Here is a 21,382-nt window from a genome sequence, read left to right as displayed (position 1 = left end):
TCCATGTTTTTCAGGCTCACAGAAGCCTTTATTAATGAAGTCACAACACCAATATTTACCGTCTGCAGGGAGAGGCACAACACGGGGGATGGATGGGAGTGCGGTGGGGACTCCCGCCCCGCCCCTCACGGGCCTGGCCTAGGAAGATTGGCAGGTTTCCTTGGGTCCTTTCCAGCCCTTTATCTGGATGACAGGGGCGGCTCTGCTGTGATCCTCACGCACCCCCTCCCCCACCAAGTGAGAGAATCTGGAGAGGAACAGTTCTCCCATTCCTCTGCCCCCACCGGTGCCAAAAGGACGCCTCCCCTTCTCCACCTCACCCCACTGGGGTGTACGTGCTCCCCAGAGGTTATCTGCCTGCTTGGCAGGGAGAGAATGCACCTTGAGGTTAGGACGTTGGAGATATAAGGAGTGTGTTTCCTGGTGGAGGGGGTGGGGAGGGCCATTGGGATGGGAGAAAGCCCTTTGGTTTCTAGCATTGACCGGACCCAAGCGAGATGCTGACAGTCCCAGCAAAAGGACCTTCTGTGCTCGGACCCCTGCATGTGCCCCAGGCAGCAGGTCTTCAACATGGACGTCAACATTGATCAAACCCCCAGCACATTCCAGGAGCCCAGAGAAACACAAGTAAAGGCACAGCACAGGCGAAACCCATGGCTTACTGGGGGACAGGGATGACAGGGGCAAGACTGAAGTAGAGGGCACCAGGAATGAGGTAGGAGAGGCCAAGGCTGGGAAAGAACTCGGGGTAGAGCGGGGGGCCTAGGATGGGCATGACACAGTCCTGTGTGCTAGCCACAGTGTGGAGGGACCTCCTCTTTGACATCCACACAAACCTCATTATGCCTACCACTCCTTCCCTCCCCTCCCCTCCCCAAGCCCCGGGAGCCATGGGCACTGCTTCCCACGGTAGAAGAAACCTTGGCTGTTTGCCAAAGTGGGCAGCCCTGAAGAACTGGTGGGGAGATGAGTTAGTGGTGAATGTGTTGGACTCGAGGTGCCAGGGGGCCTGGAGGCAGCAGATGTGGGCAGCAGGCTTGGTGGGTCTGCAGCTTGGCAGGGGTCAGCTGGAGGGAGTCCGGCGAGCCAGGAGAAGTTCCAGACATAGACGTGAAGCCCCAGAGGCAGGGCACAGTGAAGAGGCAGGAGGCACAAGGACCCGTCCTGATGAGGATAGGGCCGACGAGGCAAGGACAAGACAGGAGGACGGAGGGGCAGGTGACAGTGTCAGAGGCACTGAAATGAAGGCAGGGGTGTGGGAGTCAAGGAGGGAACAGCCAGAAGAGAACGGTGTAAGTAAAGCTGAACAGGTGGCAGCTGAGTTTGGCCCCAGGGGTGCTGGTAATCGGTGATTGGTGATGTCATTAGCACAGGCAGAGGGTTGGGGAGCACACAGGAGGTGAAGAAGCGGAGACAGGTCTGGATGTCATAAGGGCAAGGTTGTTAGGAATACAGGTCTTGCGTTTTAAAGATGAAGGAATTGTGACAGGAGGAAAGGCTAGCGGACGAGCAGAAGGGCAGGTGGACTAAAGAGCTCAGTCGGGCCCTGCCCTGTTGCTCTTTCCCAGCTAGAGGCCCTGCGTCCTTGGGGACAGGTGGTGGGCTCAGCCTTATGCCCCATCTCGGAAGCTTTCCTCTGCATGGTGCGGGGGTGGGGGGGGGAGGGGTGCTCTGGGGACGGATGAGTGTCCCAGCGGGGCCAGAACCTGGGCCTGGGATGGTCAGTTTCTGTGAATGGTGCTCTGCCCCCAGCCCCCAGTACTCCCTTTCACTCCCAGTGTCCCCTCACTTGAAGGAGCCCCCAGCATCTCTCAGTACATGCATCTCTCAGCACGAAGAAATGGGCATATTCTGTCTCTCCCCTAAGCCACCTGCTCCTGCTTGCCACTGCTCCATAACCTTGGAAAGGCCTGAGTGTAGTTAGCCTCCCTTAAGACACAGGTTGATCCTTCCCCACGTCTAGCCTCAGTTTCCCTTTAGAGCTGGAGCTCAGGATCAGGGTGGACCACCATCAGAGGAGAAAAGGTAATGGGTTGAGTCTCCCGGGCCCCGCCCCAGGCTCCCAGGTGCTGTACAGATTGCTCTGCCCGTCCCCACTGGTCCCCAGAGCCCGAATCCACCCCCCGGCTCACAGGCTCCGGGGGGTGGAGCTGGATGCCCATGTCATTAAGAGAGAGACTTTTATTATTCCCATAGGGAAGGGAGATACAAGGGAATCACTAAGAACTACAGTGGGTGCCTGGAAAATAAATTAAAACAGAAACGCATCAAAACAAACAGGAGATCAGAGAAGTGGAGAGTGGCTGGGAGGCTGCTGTGGCCGGCGGCCTGTCCAGGCAGGCGGGCCCTCTGAGGAGAAGGTGGAGGAGTCCCAGGCCTCAGCCAGCCCATTTCTTGTCCCTCCGTCAGCAGTGGCCCCAGGCTCCAAGCCCTGCGAGGCCGTGGCTCGAGGCCTCCCCGAAGCCTGGCGGGGGAGCGGCCAGAGTCCAGCTGGGCCCACCTGGGGGCCCTGGCCAGCAGCGAGCAGGTGCTCTGCTCTCGTGGATCCGTGGCTGCCCACCCTAGTCATTGGAGGTGACGTCGATGTCCTCCCCGTTGGCCTGCTTCGTGGCGATGCGCCACCGGTTGATGTGGTGGGAGCCCTTCTTCTTCTGCTCAGACTCAGGCCCCTCTTCCTCCAGCTTCTGCCGCTTGTACTTTGTCCTCCGGTTCTGGAACCACACCTTCACCTGGGCCAGGGAGGGAGGGGCAGAAGTAAGAAACACCCAGGAGGCTCCCAGAGCAGCTCCTGGGGTCTCAGTGCCCAGGCTGAGCTAGGAGCCAGATGGGGAAACCAAGGCCAGGGTCCTCTCCTCTGGCCAGGTGCTGCCTGCTGGATCTGAAAGACTACGCTTCCAGGTGTGAATGAGGTGGGGCGGGGAGAGGACACAGGGGGCCAAGATGGGGCCATCTTCCAGTCCCTCTCGCAGAGGGCAGGGAGCAATCACGGAGCTGCCGAGCGTCCTGTAGCCACAGCACAGCAGAGGAGAAGAAGCCAGGCTCTGGAGCCCGGCAGGCCTGGGTCCCTACCCGTTTCTAGGAAGACATAATAATCACTCCTTCACGAGGTGGAGGTAAAGAGTGAGTAGGTGAATGTATAAAAAGCCATTGCATGAGTCCTGATGAGCACCTGTGGCCCTGATGTACCCCCACCCCCAGCCACCCTGTGCTCTTTGCAACACAATGAAGCAGAGTGGACATGGCTAATAACCAGGAGGTGATGTCCACTCCAAGAGCGGTGCCCAGGACAGCCAGAGTACTCCTAGGGTCACATACCCTCCCACTCAAGGTTCCAACTAACACTAGGTCAACTAACTAGGTCAATCAGCTTCTCCAGAGGACCCTGTGAACAAGGTCAGGCGGAATTCCCCCCACCCCACATCAGAGGTCGAGCTGGGCAGGTGGATGGCTGCTCCCTCGGGGGGCAGCTACTCATGGTGGTCTGAAACCCACTAATGATGCCTCCTCCTTAGACATAGGGGTGTCTGCAGCCCGATTGGGGCCAGTGCTCTAAACTTCTTGCCCCTGAAGCACTGGCCTCTGCAGCCCATCCAAATATAGGAACAGGTTACACAGGAGAAACCACAGGATACAGAAATGAGCTCCTCTTAAACAGAGAGGGCCCCCTGCTTCTGTGTCAGACAGTGAGAGTCCTGACAAGGGGAGCTGTCCTCTGTGATCGTGGGGGGGGGGGGCTTGGAGGGACAGGTAAACAATGCTAAGCTCACCTCCTCCAGGAAGCTACCCCAGATTTAGCCGTATCTCTCCTCACCCCTCACTTCTCCCACCTCCCCCAGCATTTGCTCAGTGTCCAGGATACAGCCTTTAACATTCTCTTACGCACGATCAAGGAGGGCTCCCTAACTAGACCTAGTGCTCAAGATGGTGGAGGAAGCCTCACTCAGTCTGTCCGCTCCTCCTGGCCTTGCAGAGCCAGGCCATCACCCGCCTGCCCCCATCCTCAGAGTTGGCGAAAGTGGGCCTGAGCACAGATCCTTTGCTAAGTTTCTTCCCTGTTCTGGGCTTACGCCCCTCATCTGTAGGAAAGGTGTTTTTCTGGCGGCTTTGCAGCTCCAGGGCACTTCCTGGGCTTTTGCTCCCAAGGGTCCCTGGGGGAGGTGACACAGAGATGGCAGAGACATGGATGGTTTCCTGAAAATGAGAGCTCATTTACAAAGCCAGCAGGTGCTGCTGGCTGCCGCTGGGTGACCCCTGGTGTCCCTGCCGGTGGTGAGTGGGAGGTCGTGTGTGTGGAATGATAGTGAGAATATTTGGTTTTGGCAGCAGCAGGGAATGCTGAGGGAAGATCCTGGAACCCTGGGTGGGGACAGGGGCCATCCTCAGAAGACGACCCACTCCAAGAATGGTGGAAAAGCACAGGCTGTAGCTATAAAACAAGGCAGTGTTGGGCCAAAAGCAGGCCTTGTGTCAGGGCACAGGAAGCAGTTTCCTGCCCAAGATGCTCTGCCTTCATGCTTCCCAGGCACGGCCCTCTGTCTGCTTCATGGAGCCCATCCAGTCCAAGGCTTCCCCTAACAGCTCCCTCTCCCCAGGGAGACTCTGCCCTTTAATTTTAGAGCACTGGGTGGCGGGCGGGGGCGGGGGTCATGGAGCTAGGGATAGGAAGAAATGAGGCCCCTGGCCTCAGTGGATACAGTAAGGGAGGGAGGAGCTTGTCTCTAAGGCAGGGGGCAAACCCACCGCCTGCCTGTCTCACCTCAGACAGACAAAGGAAAATGGTAGATGCTCTGGGGGCAAGACTTCTAGATCCCATAACCACCTTTCTGGGGTTCAGGGCAGGCTGGGCTCTGGGTGGATCTCAGCACAGCTGCTTCTCACCCCTGACTGCCCTCGCCCCCCATCCGAGAGCCCACTACGCCAGCCAGGAGGTTGGGTGAGTGCTGGGGAGGCCTGGATGCGGAGCCGGAATGGCATTATCAAGGGCCCGTAGGGCTGGCCAAGGGCTAAGTGAGCCCAGCAGAGGGATGGGGCAATTGGGGAAGCTCTGGGCAACAGCAGGACATCTGGCCCCTTTCTGCATCTTCTCCCTCCCACACACACTCCAAGGGTCCTTTCGGGAAGGAGACTTGTCTGGAGTGGGATGGACCCAGCCTGCTACGCTCACCCCACAACACTGGCCCGAAGAAGGAAAGTCCTCAATGGTGGAGCTCCAGGCACACGGTACATTTTCTGGCAAGAGCCACCTTTCCTGGCCCACCCAAATGAAAGGGCATCCTGAATATTTTCTCCATGAAAACGACCAGGGTCAAGGAGGCAGCTTTCTAGAAACAGGGAGGTAAACTGTCTCCTAAGGCAGACTGGCTATCTTGTGAACAGCCTTAGGCTGAGTGACCAGATGCTGTTTACAAAGACTGTAATAACAGGGGGCTGCTTATGACTTAATAATGTCAGTGAAAAGGGCAGGATACGGTTTGGGCACAGTGTGATCACAACCACGGGAAAACAAAATCTATGCATGGGGAAAAAAGACTAGAAGGAAATGTACTTAAAGTGTGGGTGACATTTCTTTCTTCTTCCCACTTTTTGTCTTTTCCTTGATGCATTACTGATAACAATTAAGAGTTATTTTTTTCTTAGAAAAAAGAAAAAGAACTGGGCTCTGAGTGTAGTAGGAGGCCAGAATGGCATTACCCCAGAATCCAGCGGGGCGATCTGGGGTCACCCCAGAGCCCTCTCCCTGGAGGACAGAGGCCCTAGAAAGGAACCAGGTCATGCAGTGTGCGTCCCGCTCTGAGGGCTAGCTTTACGAAGCTGTGTTTATTCTGTACCCGCTTCCCCACCGTACCCGCACACTGGCCCCGGACACCATCGGGATGTTGGCTGAAGAAACCCCTCCCCAATCTGTGACTCCTATGGGTTTGGAGAGAGGTTCCTTGTGGCCTCCCAAGACCCCATCTCACCAACTGTCTCAGTGTTTCAGAGAAGCCAGATCCTTCCAAGCTTCTCCACGTTTACATGAGTTTCCCTGCCTGGAGTACTCTTGCTTAGCCTTCAAAAGCCTGCTCAGATGTTCCTGGGCTGGGACTGCCCTGCTGCCTGTCTGTGCTTCCCGAGTAACTTTCCCTGTGTCAGCACCAGGGACCCCAGCAGTGCATTCATTTACTTCTCAAACCTCTGTCTCCTTATCAGGCAGTGGGAACCTGGAGAACCAAAGCAGCGTAATAGTGTGGGCTGGCATCCCCATGGGCACGTGCTGGTCTGTTCAGCAAGCTGGCCACAGGTGAAGTACCTGGCCCTGTGCTCTGGGCAAGAGGTGCCTCAGCCAGACATGGAGAGCCCGAGAAAATCAGTGGTGGAGGTAGTGGGGTCTAATCAGAAAAGCGGTTTGGGAAGTGCGATGGCTGGAGAGATGGGATTCTTTTTAGGCATAGTTCAGTGGACACTTCTACAATAGGGTCAATTCTTAATTCTCCATGTTGTGGACTGGGTTAACCACTTCTAGGGAGAATCTGGGGGAGGGAGGGAGACTTACTGTTGGGAGGCACAGGGGTCAGCATGAGTCAAACAGGATGAGGAAGGTGCTGTGGAGGAATGAATGAACGCATGCGTGCATTAACAGAGGACCAACTGATGTATGTAACATTAATGAATGAAGGTGTGCATGTAGTGATGAGCAAATGAATGGACGAAGGAACTAACACACAAGCAAACTACAGCTCCAGCCAATTATTTCACTTTACTTTTGAGTAACCTGCTATTTGAATGACCCAGATTTGGATCCCTTCATTTCCACTGGTCCCCAACTTTAGCCAATCCCAAATAGAAGAGTCTGTGGCTCCTGCCTGCCTATATTCAGGAGAATACTTATCCACAAGGTGTTCAAAACCCTATCAAAGTAATAGCCCTCTCTGCTGGGGATCCATTTCCTATTATTTGATCATAAGAGCTACTCGTACTCTCAGGGTCAAGCCCAATGCCATGCTAGGCCTACCAAACTGAGGGAGGTCACCTCTGACTCTTCGTCAACCACAGCCCAACTCGTCCTAAGCCTTCCTGCCTCCTCCTCTGCCAGATCATCTGGATGCTTGCCCTCACTCTCAGAAAGACATCACAGAGTCATCTGCCTCCTTAGGACTAGGCCCTAGGGACTACTCCAGTCTCCCTCACCTCCCCTGCCCTATCCTGCCTCCCACTGGACTCTGGAACTTGGGTGACGCAGAAATTCTTGGAAAAGAACCAAGACCTGGAGAAGAGATGAGTCCGTCTCAGAACCGACAGTGAGCTAGTAACAAATGTCTCTTGACCTTCCCTAGAATTCAAGTCATTTGGATATCTCCTTCTCAACCATCATCTCAAAAGCAGAGTTTTTCAGGAACATCTGGGTGGCTCAGTGGGTTAAAGCCTCTGCCTTTGGCTCAGGTCATGATCCCACGGTCCTGGGATCGAGCCCCACATTGGGCTCTCTGCTCAGCAGGGAGCCGACTTCCCTCTCTCTCTACCTGCCTCTCTGCCTACTTGTGACCTCTGTCTGTCAAATAAAATTAAAACAAACAAACAAACATTTAAAAGCAGAGTTTTTCAGAGCAGGAATGGACCCCAAGAAGTCTCCTTACCAATGCCCCAGAGGGAAAAACCCACAGGCAGGTAATCAGACACTCTTTCCTTCTGAGACCTCCCCACCTGTTCTTGGGCCCCAGGATGGTAGCCAGACTTGACACCTCCTGCTGCATCTTAATCCACCCACGTCAAACCCTCCCCTTCCTTCCCACCAATGTAGAACCCTGTGCATCCCTCCAAACTTTCTGGGCCTGAGGTCTTCTAAGAATATTCCACCCCTGCAGGTCTCCCCTCACTTCCCTCAGCCCACAGCTGTGACTTCAAGGAGACTCTAGTCACTCCTTGTGCATATTCTGCCAGCGTGCATACTTTACAATTTCCCCCCATCACAAATCTCCAAGGCCGAGGACTCCATTTCTGCACCCCTTTGTCACAGCTCAACTGAACTCAAAGCCAGAGAAGGTGAAGAAATACCTGCTGAACACTTCAGAGCAGGAGGGGCAGCTGGAAACACTGACCGGCTGATCAGCCTGGACTCCTTCCCCATACACCTCTAACATGCCACCCCCACGCGTGCACATAAGCACCCGAGCCGCCTTCCATGCCACATATATGTGATATCACCTGACTTTGGGCATCAATCACACTGCCTGCATGTACTCCACACTGTAGCACATACATGTTACACACACCCATTACAACACACACACATTCACTTCCACTCACAGCTCTGATCTGACCCCAATCCGGGTCTGCCCCACCAGGACTGAAGCTTAGGACATCACCCCGTCATCCAGATCAGACTCCAAAGCAGTGCCACAGCAGTGAGGAGCAAGTGATCAGAGCCAGAAAGGAGAACGAGCCCTCTCCCAGGACCACTGCCTCCATGCTCTGGACTGACCCGTGGCCTTCCCTGCATAGATACCCAACACTCCACCAAACATACAAACCTGCCCCGACAAAGAAGTTCAGCTTGCACACCTCCCAACACTCCATACTAAAGCTTTGAGCATACAGAGACCCCTGAGCCCTAAATTAAGACCCACACACTGATTTCCTTAATCTTACCAGGAGTTTTACCCAGTGGATAAAACTAGAACATCTAAAATAAAGTGCAAGGGAAGAATAGAAAACAGAGACACAGGGAGGTGTCAGTGACTACAGAAAGCAAGGGAAATGACTGATAAAAATTAACACATGGAGATTTGTACCATCCACAGAAATTTGCCTCTTTATTCCACACATGTTTATGGAGCATCGACTCCTTGCTTGTCACTGAGCAGGACCCTATAGGGTATAGAGAGAAGCAGGAAGGCTTGACCCTTGGCTCCCAAAGCTGGCCTGTTGTTCATCAGAATCACCCAGAGAGCTGTTTTCAAAACATTTCCTGGATCCTATCCTGGAACTTCTAAGAGAATCTCCTGAATGGGGCCCGGGAGTCTGTATGTTGAGATTTTCTTGCGAGATGGAACTAGCCAGTCTACAGAGTGACATTTGGACGTGGTCGATAATTTCGCAGCAGCACAGTCCTATGCGTATTATGATATACCGGAGAGGTACTGTCCTCTGAGAACTTGGAGGGAGCACGATACAGAAATACAGAGGAGAATACAGATGAGACAGAAACTCAGGGCTGGAAAGAACCATGGAGTTCATTTCATTAAATGTTACAGATACAGCAACTGAGGCCCAGAAAGAAGACAAAGACAGAGCAGATGACATGATAGGTAAGCAAATACCCTGTCAGTAGCTAACTAGATCTGTATAGAGGGAAGCTTGAGAAGGATGGTAAGTACACAGAAGATAAAACAGAATAGATGATAAGGAAATTATCAACAATTGGGTGAGAGCTAGTGTTAGTTAGGAGGAAGAAGAATGTAATTAACAGAAAATAGGAAGTATAAATTAACCAGCTTTGGAGAGGCATTTTAAGGAGCTCAGACAGAGAAGTATGTGGCTAGATATAAAACAGCTATCTGTACAGGACGGATTGGAGAGCTCCGAGAGACAAATGTAGTTAATGTAGTTACTGACAGTAGAAATAGATGTCAGGGGACTGATGGTAGAGATGGGTGTTTGACAAATAGCCAATAGTTGGAAATGACAGGTAGGCTTGCCCAGTATATACTGAAAGATGGATAATTAATTAGGTAGCCTAAGTCCAAATGATAAGTTACAAGAGGGACAGAAAGACAGCTATGATGGTGAAGGAGACCAGATATGGCAGAAGAAACACCAGACTAATTCAGGAAGCCCAGTCTAGGGGCTTACTGTAACACTAACCAACTTGATATATATACTACTTTACACAGAGGGAAGGGAAGGACTGGGGATAAGAATTCATATTATTTGAATTCCTATTACGTGCCTTTAATCCTCAAAGAATCTATTTTCCAGATGAGAAAATTAGAGCTCAGAGAGATTGAGTAACTTATACAAGGTCACACAGTCAATTAGCAAGGAGGCAGAGAATAAAATCCAATCTGTCCTCCTAGGGAGCTCTGCCCACCCCATCTCTCTATCTCAGTCCTCACCTGAAAAGAGAAGCCTTTACAGGATGGTTTCTCAGGCTCAAGCCTCCCGTAGTTCTACTGCGGTTTTTTTTTTTTTTTTCCATATGCTAAAACCAGCTCATCTATAGATAGAACGAGATTAGACATGAGTTTTGATAGTTAAGCTGGATATACTATATTATTCTACCCAGTTTTGTTTTAAATGTGTTTGAAACATAACAAAAATGAAGGAAACAATCATTACATTTACTAACTGGCATTGTGGGGAGCAAACAGGCAGCTAGATTTGGTTTGAAAGAAAGTTAATTAAAAATGCCCTCACTGAGCTAAAAAATTAAAAGTTTAAAAACAATGACATTATTTCAACAAGTGTTAATCTGTGGGTGGGAGGATTATAAACCGTTTTGTTTTCTTACACTTCTGCAATTAAAATTTAATAACTAATACTTTTTAAATGATGTTAACTATAAACACCATTCATAAATTGACACCTTGTTTTAGACAACTTTAAAACACTGTTTGCCAGGAGGGAACGGGGGTATTATTTTATTAACTTCATTTTTTAGCTTATATTTCTTCTAAACATTTAAAAAATTAACTTGGCTGTTTTGTAAGCTTTAGCTCTGCAGTTAGAACAGCCCAACCAGCAAATCTGAAAAAGCACGGGCCCTGCGGTAGAGGAGAGAGTAATGTGTGATTAAATGGAGCATCAGACAGATAAGACGTCTTGACAATAGAAACCAAAATAGAATATGAGGACCAGCCAGTGATGTCTGCTGGGGGACTGGGGAGGCACTTAGGATCTGGATTCCCCACTGGGCCCCCTTCCTATTTTCACTACTTCCCGGGAGACTCCAGGCTGTCCCCCTCCCCCCAAGACACCTACTCAGGGCACTAGGATGGAAGATAGTAGGGGCCAGACCATCAAAAATGGGGAGAGGATGATAAAAAGCCCGAGGCGGCCCCCCCCCCCCCCCCCGCCCCGGGGAAGCAAGCGGCATTCTCTCATTTGCACATCTGGGAGCTTTGAGGGATGGAAGGTAGTACCATCTCCCAAGGCCCATCCAGACACTGAAATCAGCCTCCAGGGCAGCAGCCAGCCCCTACAGCTATATCGGACTCCCAGGGACCAAGAGCTCAAGCGGTCCTTCCACACAGCATTTATTTAAGGCAAAGTCTTCACTTACAATAAACCCAAACCTGCCTCCATAGGACTCTAATCTAGTTCTTTAATTTTTTCTTTTCTTAATTATCAGTTACAAAAATACTCCGTGGTTACCCTAATTTCACCCAGTTCAAAACCTCTCCAACGCCACCGGAGTGTTCCCTCCCCAACTCAACAGCCCTCCAAGTGTTTGAACGCAGTCCCTGAGTCCCCGAATCTACTTTTCCACCATTCCCACTTTCTTCCCATGTCTGCGCGCCCCAAACACCAGTTTCCAGAGCCCTAGCAGCCTGCCTGCGCAGAGATCAGCGCCCCCCTCCGACCCCAAGCAGGGCTGGCCCCTTCCTGGCTGATTCCTCGGCTTTTGATGTTTATAGCCTGAAGACACGTGGGCTTTCTCCCCACACCACAGCCGCTGGTGGGCAGCCCAGGCCTCTGCCAACTGGGCCCATGAACAGCAGCAAAGCCGGGGCGGGGGGGTGGGAAAGGGCCGGGCCTCCCACAAAACCGTGAGCACCCCAGAGGAGAGGCGGGAGAAGAGCCTCAGTAACCACAGGGCTGAAACGGCTCCAGGGGACACTGGGACAGCTCGGGAGTGACTGCGGCGTGGCCCTGCCTCCTCCTCAGAACCCGGCGCCTCCTGTGGGCTTTGAGAGCGGGCTGGGCTGTGGTTTGAGTCCAGAGTCCTGGTGGGTCCTTAGAGCTTGACAGAGGTCCTGCGGCCTCGGCGAGGCTAACCGCAGAGGGAGGGAAGGGGCTCTAGAGATAGGTTTTGCCGGAGGGCCGCGGGGGCGGGGGGGTAGGGGTGGCTTTTGGAACTCAGTGGGACCGAGCTCCGGGGAAGGCGGGGGCGTGAGCCCCGGGCCCCTCCTGCACCTGCCCGCCCCCACCTGCACCTGGGCCCGCGGACTAAGCACGGGCCGGCGGGGTAGTGATTACCTGCGTCTCGGAGAGGCTGAGGCTGCCGGCCAGCTGCTTCCGCTCGGCGCCCACCACGTAGTGGTTCTTCTCGAAGGCGCGCTCCAGCCGCAGGAGCTGCGAGGGCGAAAAGGCCGTGCGGATCCGCTTGGGCTTGCGCGCGAAGGGGCCGTGCAGAAGCAGCCCGTCCTGGGGCACGTCGCTCGCTGCGGCCGCGCCGCCGACGGCAACACAGCAGGTACAGACAGAGAGAAGGGGCGCCGTGAGCCGCAGCCCGGCCGCCAGGCTGCCCTCGGGAGCCGGCCGAGCCCGGCCCTCTGGCCCCACTCGCAAACGCCCTCAGCGCTCCGTTGCGCTCTCCAATCCTTGGCTCCCGCCCCCACTTTTCCCCTTTCCCTTGTGCCACCCCTTCCTTAAGTCCACTCCTCTCTCCTCCCCCATACTTCCTGAGGGTTCGAGAAGCTACCCCGTCGGTCGACCGAGGCCTGGAGGAGCAGAGGAGCGGATCACTAGATGGGCCAGGAGGAGGGCCCAGGCCTAGCGAGGCGCCTGGAGCAGCGAAGAGGCCGGGGTGGGAAAAATCCCTTAGCTCCCTTTGTCCCCTGGCCCTGCTACACGAGGAGGGACAGGGCTGAGAGTCACGAAGGTGATATGGGGAACAGTGAGGCTGCTCACCACCCTTATGCCAAAGACATTTTCAGGAACTAGAAGGGACCCAAGGCACTCTCTTTTCACACCTGTTTAAACCACCCTTGCAGCTAAATGCTCAGGCCACTAGCCCTCTGAAAATTCCTGCCAACAGGCCCAGGCTCTACCTTGCAAGTGGTAAAAATAGGCCAGCGGCTAGGTCAATGTCCAGGCAACACCTAAAGGTCTAAGGTCAGGCTTCTGCCTCCCCCTTCCCCTCATCTCTCCCCCAGGCCTTCAGGTAAAGCTCACTGCCCCCAGGAGACTCCTAATGCTCTCGGTGGGAAAAGGCCTTGCTTCATCCCTGAATAGTCCCGTGCTGAAGAAACACGTGTATAAATATCTAGATGTCATCTTTCTCTCTAATATATATAGATATAGATATATTGGTTTCTGCATGGGCGTGTGTAAATATATGCTCCAGCCTCCCTACTGTCTTTTTCTCCCATCTACCATACAGGATTTTCAAAGAGTGTAATTGTCCCTTGGCAAGTGTTGGCCATCATGGGAACTCAGCTCCTACCAGCAGGAGGAGGGGCTGACCCTGGGTGGGATAAGGCCCCCCGGGGTGGTGAGGTCAGGAAGTACAAAAGCCAAAATGAGCCTTCACCTACCACCCCACATTCAGTAAACCCCCCACCAGGTCTTCGTGCAATCTCTGGCTTGGTTGCACATGCTCTCAGACTTGAAACAGGCCCTGACATCACCCGTGGGTCCTCATGCAGGGGCAAATATCAGTACCCTCGAGCCACTGACATTGAAGAGCCCGAGATGGAATGTTTTCACACGTTTAGCTGTTGAAATTGACTGGGCCAATGAATTTCTCCAGCAATGGCCCACTGGTTTTACCCAGTTTGACCTGTTGTTTTGTTTAAGGCAATTGTTTGTGTCTCAGCTGAGGTTTTCCATTTCTGGAAATACCTCTGTAAGGGAAGTAAGGGCACATCATGGACATGCTATTGCTAAAACTCTCCAGGTAACTGTTCATGTCCCTCTGCTGGTGGAAACTGACTGGCGTTACTTTCTCCAACTCCTTGGGCTTTGGACGCTTACACAGGTGACTTTTATTGCTGGGTTTCCATCCCCCCTCCCGTTCTGAACAAGGTTGCCAGAGGGGAAATGAAGTCTCCTGACAATCACTTTCCCGTTTCAAGTGGCTGGATCTGTGCAGCTACAAAAGGGAGTGGCATCACACCTTGGGGAGATGGAAGGGGACGCTCTGCCCAGTGGGCCCTTCAAGGCGGAGGCAGGTCCAGGACTGTTAGGCCTGAATGAAGGAAGTTTAACTGGTGGTGGTGGAGGGGATAGATGATCAAGGGAAGTGGTCTGGCAGAGAGGAGTAAGAAGGAGTAAGAAGAGAGGATCTCCTGATCCAAGCAGGAATAAGAATTAAAGTCTTAAGTGGGTACCAGTGTGATAGGCCAGAGAAAGGTGGAAGGGGCGGGTAGGAAGCAAACCCTTCTTGCTGATGTTAAACTGCTTCAGCACACGGTGTGGTTCTGAGCCTGGGTGGAGTCCCAACAGTAGTTTTGCCTCTGGACAAATAAGCTGGGCAGGGAGAAGGCCTCGCTCATCCCAGAGTTCCAGTGTTGGCCTCAGCAGCTCAATCGGCCCAGGCTTGTCAAAAGTGAGGTGGCAGCCTGGAGAGACCCTATAGATGGGAGTGAATGGGGTGCAGGGGTGTCAGGGACAATCTGTGGCTGGGAGAGCAGGACTGCAGTCTGCCTCGGTGTGTATGGTTTGATGGTTGTTTTGTAATTCTGGGGGTATGTGTTGGTCCCTTGCATGGTGGACTTCTCTGTGTTTGTCTTCATAAACCCAAAGTGGAGGATGGAAGCAATAAGCTTACTCTGTCCTTGTGCCATACACACATCCCTTTGCCTCAAGTCTGGCTATTTTAGGAAAAGCTAGGCTTGGTTTACTGTCATGCACTGTTGGGGCAGATAGACTGTGTCCTTCAGGCAGAAATACAGGGGTCCATCTGACCCAACCACGAAGAAGCAAGGGGCAGGAAAATGACTCAGTATACTGAAAGGTGATGACAGACTGGATTTCAAAAGAAGCAAGTTTTTTTGTTTTTTTTTTTTTTTTTTTCCTGAAAGAGAGAGGGGGTTTAGTGCAAAACTAACTATCTGGACAAACTGATCAAATAGCTCTATGTTTCTGTGAGGATAGAGTGATGTTTTAGGTGCCTAAGTTCCTGGGCCCCTCTCATTAAGGGTCTCAACAGTTCCTACCGCAGCTTCAGTTTTCCTTAACTGGACCACAAGAGCAGAACAAGCTTGGGGCTAGGGCCAGTGTGGCCCGTTTCCCTGCAGTAGTTCTCACCTCTGGCAGTGGGCAGCCAGTTTCAGACAAGGAGAGGTGGAAAAGTGGAAGGAGGATGACTTCAGCTTCCCTGGAGCCAGGAGGAACTGAACCCCACCCCATTTTTCTCCGGCCTCTCAATGCAGGGAAGGCAGGGACTGGCAGGAGAGACTCCCAGGACTGAGGTGGCCGGACGTGGGAACTAAAGGATCCGAAGTGCCCGCGCTGGCCGCTGAACTCTCTTCTGGAGAGGCCGCGGCCGGCCAGGAGCTCTGGGCCGGCCGGCTGGGCGGAGGAGCCTGGGGCGACGAGTGGGAGAGGCCGGCCAAGCTGCGGAGATAACCTCATTCCCCCTCCTCCAGCCGAAACAAAGGCGCCCTTTGAAGCACCGGCCCATTACCGACGCGGATCCCTGAGGGTTGGGGCTTCCCAGGCCCCCTCCAGACGCCGTTCCCCGCCTGGAAAGTTCCTGCGTCCGGGAAATGGCACCGAAGTGCGGCCAATTCCCGGTTTCCGCCGGCTCCTCCCCTTCAAGCCTCGAAGGCTACGGGCTTCAGGATCCCGCCGCCTGATCCAGACCATCCCCCGTGGGCTCTTCCTCTTCCACCGCCTCGCTCCGCCGAGAAGCCGCTTCCCCGAGCGCTGGCCCGCGCTGCGCACCGAGCGCAGACATGTTCCTTTTCGTTCGTGTAGGGTTTCGTATCTTGCATTAAAACGGGGCTGAAATGAGCATCGCAGAGACCCGGTTCTCTAGAAAACGCGGCGCCGGAGGGCCTGGGACGGCTCGGCCCGCAGCCCCGAGGCCCAGCTGGGACCGCCAGGCTCACAGCTGCCGGGCCGCGCATGGAGCCGCGGCGACGAAGACCCGACCCAAAGCCGAAACGTCTCAAGGTCGGCAAAGTCCTTCCGTGTCCAACGGATTTCCGAGTTCAAAAATGCGGCCACACATGGCTCCATCTCCGCGTCCAGAAACGGTTCTTAAGAGAAAATTTCAACCGTTTTTGCAACTCGACAACGTGCCCGCCGGGACTGATGGCTCAGGGAGCCGCGACAATTTCTGAGGTTTTTCGGAGAATTCATGTGGGCTCGATTGGCTGGGAATGCTCAGAGCCGGAGCTGGATCTGTCGCGAGCTGTCCCCGGCGCCCCCGTGCCCGCAGGGACGAGGCCAGAGGCGGGAAAAGCATCTAGGAGGGCGTGGGGCGCCGGGTCCGAAGCCGAGGGCTCGGCGGGGGAGGCCTTCCCCGGATGATCAGAGACCCCAGGGCTTAGGACCGGCTCTGCCCTCTCCTCAGAGCCCCTGTCCTTGCACCAGCCTCCTAACCACGGGTCCTTCTACTGCCCCGGCCCGACGGTTCAAAAATAGCCGCGACTCTCAGATCGGCCCATGGGTGGCAGGTTTTGAGACCCAGGCTGGGCTGGGCCCAAGGAGCACCGAGATGGTTTACTCAGTTTTGAATAAAACTTCAATCATTTATAGCAATAAACAATCGTTGTAATTGACAGATTTCATGCCCAAAACGGCTGACACCATAGACTCCCTCCCCCACCGCATGATTTAGGCAAATCTTTGAAATCTGAGGGGAAACAAGTCTGCCCACAAAAATTCTTGTTCAAGTAATTACAACCTTTTATATTGTTGGGATCTGCTGGGTCAATATCTACTTGTCAGATGGGACTAAGCAAATTGACAAATTGGACCTGGAAAGCAGCTTCCCATGAAACAGTTCAGCAGCTATAGCCAAAGCTTCAAAAAAGATCATTTTTCTTCTGTTATCTAGATAATAGTACCAAGCATCTGGTTTACTTTGACTGTGTAGACCGCAGTTTATCCTCAGATTAGGTTGGCAGCCGAAGCTCTAGCCATATCCTTTTCATTGGTTTCACTAAAAGCCGGGTTACCTAGCTCTGAGTCATGGAACCTCAAAAGGCTGAGGTCCAGTCCGGTCTACACTAACAAAATTAAACTGGAAACTAAGCAATTACTGTACAAATTAGGTCATTCTTTAAAAAGAAAAACAGGCAAGAAAAGAGAAACAAACTTTAACAAATTCCAGGAAGAAAACGAACTCCAACAAATGCAACTCTTTCCTTCGGGAAAGTCAGATAATGGAAACGTGTGTGTGTGTGTGTGTGTGTGTGTGTGTGTGGTGTGCGCTCGTCTGCGCGCGCGTTTGTAAGGCTAGTGGGGGATCTTCATTAGCAAACCCGTTGTCCTGTGAAGACGTGGGAGCTCGGCTAGCATGCGACCTTAAAAGCCCCCGCCCTCCTACTTGGGAGGACTGCCGTGGGTCCCGCAGCCGCCGGGTGGACTCCCAGAGTCGGCGCATGGCGAAGGAAGCCGGTTGCTACTGCAACCCTTCCCGACCCTGGGTCCGAGAGGCACTTGTGACTCGACAAAGTCGGGTCGAGGTTGTTGAGAAACACCCCAAGACGGTGGAGAACTCCTCACGGAACATTAACTCTCCAGTGTCTCCTCCCCGCTGCCCCTTCTCTCCTTAGACCCGGGGCACGCGCGTGGACTTTGCCCCGCTGGGACGCGCCAGCGAGGGCGGATATCTGGGAATTGGTGGTGGATGTGAGAGGGAAGTAGGGTCCCAGGTCCAGCCCGCGCAGAGGGAGGGGGCGGCGGGCGCTGCGGGCGCTGCGCTCTCTGGACTGGGACTGGCTCAGCACCGAGAGATTCTGGCAGGCCGCGGGGAGGATCAGGAGAAGCTCCAGGGATGCGCCCGGGTCTGGCGTCCGAACCCGCACCATTTTCTGGGCAAGCCTGGAGGTCCCAACCTGGCTCTCTGGGAGGGAACCCAACGCCGCGGAAGCGCGAACGGATCCGGCGCGGCTCTTCCCGGTTTGGGAATCGGCCTCTGCGGCCCCCACAGCCTTGTTTCAACAACTTCTGAACAGCCCCGCACGCCCCCGAGCCTCCCCCGCGCCACCGCAGCGCCGGCGCTGGCCGGCCGCCTAAGCGGGCACAGCATGGGCACTCACCCTGGAAGCGGTGGCCGAAGAAGCGGTTCCGCAGGACCCAAGGGTAGAAGTGCAGAGGGTCCCGGTGCTGGGCGCCGAAGAAGGAGTGCGGGGGCTGCAGCGGGGAGGCGCCCAGCTGGTGCGCCGGGTGCACGGTCAGCGCGGGGTGGTTCATGGCCTCGGGGAACACGAGCTCGGGCCCACCGTACAGCGAGCGACCGGCGCCCGCGGCGGCGGCGGCGGCGGCGGCGGCGGGGAAGCCGCTCACGAAGGCCGCCTCGGCCGCGCCGGGGTGAGGGTAATTGAGCGCCGTGGGCCGGAGTGGCTCCTCCGAGGCGGCCGCCGCCAGAGGATGGGAGCCGGCGCCCCCGCCGCCAGTGCCCCCGCCGGTGCCGCCGTCCTTGGCTACCAAGGACTCGATGGTAAAGCCGCGCTTGGCTGTGGGCTGGAACATGGTCGCGGTCGCCAGAGCCGAGCGAGGCAGCCGGGCTCTGGGGAGCGCTCCGCGTCCTGGCGCCGCCGCCGTGCGGGGTGTGCACCCAGCCAGGCACATGCACACACACCAGCACCCCTCACCTCCCCCGCCCGCCCGCCCGCGCTCAGACCCTGCCGGCGAGCCAGGCGCGGAGAGGCGAGGGGCGTGAGAGCGAGCGAACGCGGAGTCGGGCCACGGCGCGCAGCTAGGCGCGCCGGCCTCTGGGGCCGAGCGGGCAGCTCCCGGCGCGGGCACTGGCGCGGGTTCCGTGCGATGCTGCGAGCTGCCTCTACGGCCTGGGGGCTGAGCCCGGCCCCCTCCCTCCCGAGTCCAGCCAGGACAGACCCCCGCCCCTAGTCCTCCCAGCACTGCCCAGCTCCGCTTCGGCCGCTGTGCTGCGAGGCGCGAGTTAGCCGGCACCTGCCCCGCGCTCGCCCATTGGCCGCCGCTCACCTGCCCCAAGGTGGGGGGCGGGGCGGGGCGGGGCGAGGGACGGCGGGTGGGGAAGGAGCCAGCAGTCGGAGGCAAAAAGCGGACTGGAGCCTCTGCCGGGCTGTCTAGGCCTCCCCCCAGCCCCAATCCTCCCCTCGCCACGGGCTTCTCTTCGCGTCTCTGCCCTTTTAGCTGAGTCTGGCGATCGTCCCAACCGTCTCAGCCCACGCGGGAGCCCAAGAAGGCGTCCGAGGGGCCTGGGGCTTCGGAGAAACTCCAACCCCACTTCCCGATGTGTAACTCAGTTGAACCCTCTCCAATTCATCCTGGGATGTCGTTTCAGTTCTCAGGCAACTTGGATCCGAGAGGATGGTGGGAGGGTGGGTTTTTTTGCCCGATAAATACATTCTCTGCTAACCAGGTCACTGCTCCCCGGGTCTCGGGGACCCTCCCGCTCACCCACCGTCTTTCTCCTGGGCCGCGTTCTGAAAGCCGAGGCCTTGCTCGTGAGGTTTCGCGTTTTCTGAGGGTTGCGGGGGACAGCTCCGGAAAGGGGGACGCCCAATTCTTTTCACAAGGGGCCAGGCCGGGGACAGCGCGAGAGGAGCTGCAGGAGTGGTCACTTTGCAGACCTCAAGCCGCAAATCTGGGTTCGGAAGCACCTCCTTGGCCCAACCACGGCGGCCGCGCTCTGCTCGCACCGGGACGGCGGGCCTCAGCACAGGGCGGTCTGCTGCTTTCCTCGCCTTCTCTGGTCGTGGGGCTCAGGTGCAGGCGGGCCGGGCCAGGCCCGAGCCTCGTGACTTAACCTGGAGCTGGGCGAGCAAGTCGACCCTGTCTCCAAGAATACACACCAGCCATCCCCGGAACGCAGCGGCCTCCTGGCCTCCCCTGACCCTCACCTTCCACCTGCGACCGCGGAGCCGCGGACGACTCTGCTCCGTCAGGTTTCCATTTCTTGCAATAATTTCCTGGGGGTGAGTGGAAGAGGAGAACCAGTACTCCGCAAACTTTTTCACCCGGGCCTTCCAGGCCGCAGTAAACACCTCCCCGAGGCCTAGGAGGGCGCCGGGCAGTGGTGGGGAGGCTGCGACCCGGACCCTGCCAACGCACTGCGAGGAGGGGACCGCAGCGCGCTCAGCTTCCTCGCCGCCGCCGGGGTCAGTAAGGACGGCGCGGCCGCGGCCGGGTGCGCAGACCTAGGTCGGGCCTGCCGACGCCCCGAGGCCAGGGGTTCCGCGTGCCGCGTGACTCTGCAGGGACTCCAGGCCGGGTCTTGGGAGTGGCCCGCCTGAGCGCCGGGAGCCCCGGTCCGCGAGAGCGCTTCGGGCGCCCTTGTAGCCACAAAGCGGGTTAAAGTCTATTTTCCACTCGACTGCTCCGAAAAGCCCCCGCGCGCCGACGCCGTTCCGGCCCCCTTGGGCGAGGTGGGGAGGGGGCGTAGGAGGAGGGGGCGGCGAGGCGACAGCACCCTGCAGCCCTTCGTGTCCGGGGCAGCCCGGAGCCGAGCGCTGCGGAGCCGCGGCAGAAACGCCTGCGGAAGGAATCGGTACCGAATCCGCGGCGAGCGCCTGAGCCCTCTTTTGCGACCTCTCTGGCTCTTTTTGGCTCTCTTTACCGGTCTCTCTCTCTCCAGTTTCCGTCTCAGCCTGTCTATCCCCCTCCCTGTCTCTCTGCTCCACCCTCCACCCCGACTTTTCATTTATTTCTTCCTCCTCCTCCTTTGCTCCAGCCTCAGTCCTGGAAAGGGGAAGCTCCGAGTGGAGACCTAAGCAGGCCACAGCACGAAGGGGGCGAGGGTGCGGAGCTGGGCAAAGTCACAGCTCGAGTTTTTCCGCTTTATATAGAAGGAAATAACTGGGTATTTTGTTGGAGCAAGATCCCCGCGGGGACGCGAGTTCAGTTGGATAAGCATTGCCTGGGCCTGTGCTCTGCGGCGACAGGGGGCTGCCACGGAGAAGACAGGAGCCCGAGCAAGTTAAAGCCTCCCAGGAGCCTTGCGCCCCTAGCCAGAGATAAACCCCATCGGTCCAGCCGCAGGCCCTCACCTCCTACCTCACTGAGAGGCTGGATGGTGGCCCCGAACTCGATAAACTGGGCAAGTAGAAGAGCTTGCAATCTACCGGGCCTTTCCTAGACTTGCATCTACACCGGCCACATCTGTTTTCATCTGTATGGTTCTGGGGATACATACTCCTGTTAACTTGATAGGTCTTTATAATAACACCTTCCCTTGTGGTGGTGCTTGTGAAATACTTTGACATCTACCCGTCTAGTCACTAACTCCATTTTACACGTGGAGAAAGAGAGTACGGGGGACCGGTGACTTGAATCTGGTCGCAGTCTGGATTGAGTTGGGACA

At 55.7% G+C, this 21,382-nt stretch overlaps 1 protein-coding gene across 1 annotated transcript; it reads right to left on the bottom strand.

Annotated features, from left to right (window-relative positions):
- EMX1 (empty spiracles homeobox 1) lies at positions 1 to 19,916 on the bottom strand. Its single transcript, XM_032352456.1, has 3 exons — positions 18,135 to 19,916; positions 12,175 to 12,359; positions 1 to 2,729 (listed from the first exon to the last, which is right to left on the bottom strand). Exons 1-3 carry the CDS (start codon positions 18,664 to 18,666, stop codon positions 2,562 to 2,564), a joined length of 885 nt encoding a protein of 294 aa, XP_032208347.1. The 5' UTR covers positions 18,667 to 19,916; the 3' UTR covers positions 1 to 2,561.
- Positions 19,917 to 21,382: the final 1,466 nt, after the last annotated feature.

The sequence above is a fragment of the Mustela erminea genome, chromosome 7 (assembly GCF_009829155.1).
Source record: "Mustela erminea isolate mMusErm1 chromosome 7, mMusErm1.Pri, whole genome shotgun sequence".
NCBI classification, from domain to species: Eukaryota; Metazoa; Chordata; class Mammalia; order Carnivora; family Mustelidae; genus Mustela; species Mustela erminea.
This window is presented reverse-complemented; position numbering and strand designations above follow the sequence as displayed.

Coding starts and splice junctions, on each gene's coding strand:
- EMX1 (XM_032352456.1), bottom strand. CDS start 18,666: ATGTGCCTGGCTGGGTGCACACCCCGCACGGCGGCGGCGCCAGGACGC. Junction 12,360..18,134: donor CTTCGGCCACCGCTTCCAGG/GTGAGTGCCCAT, acceptor GCGCGGCCGCAG/CGAGCGACGTGCCCCAGGAC. Junction 2,730..12,174: donor TCAGCCTCTCCGAGACGCAG/GTAATCACTACC, acceptor TCCCTGGCCCAG/GTGAAGGTGTGGTTCCAGAA.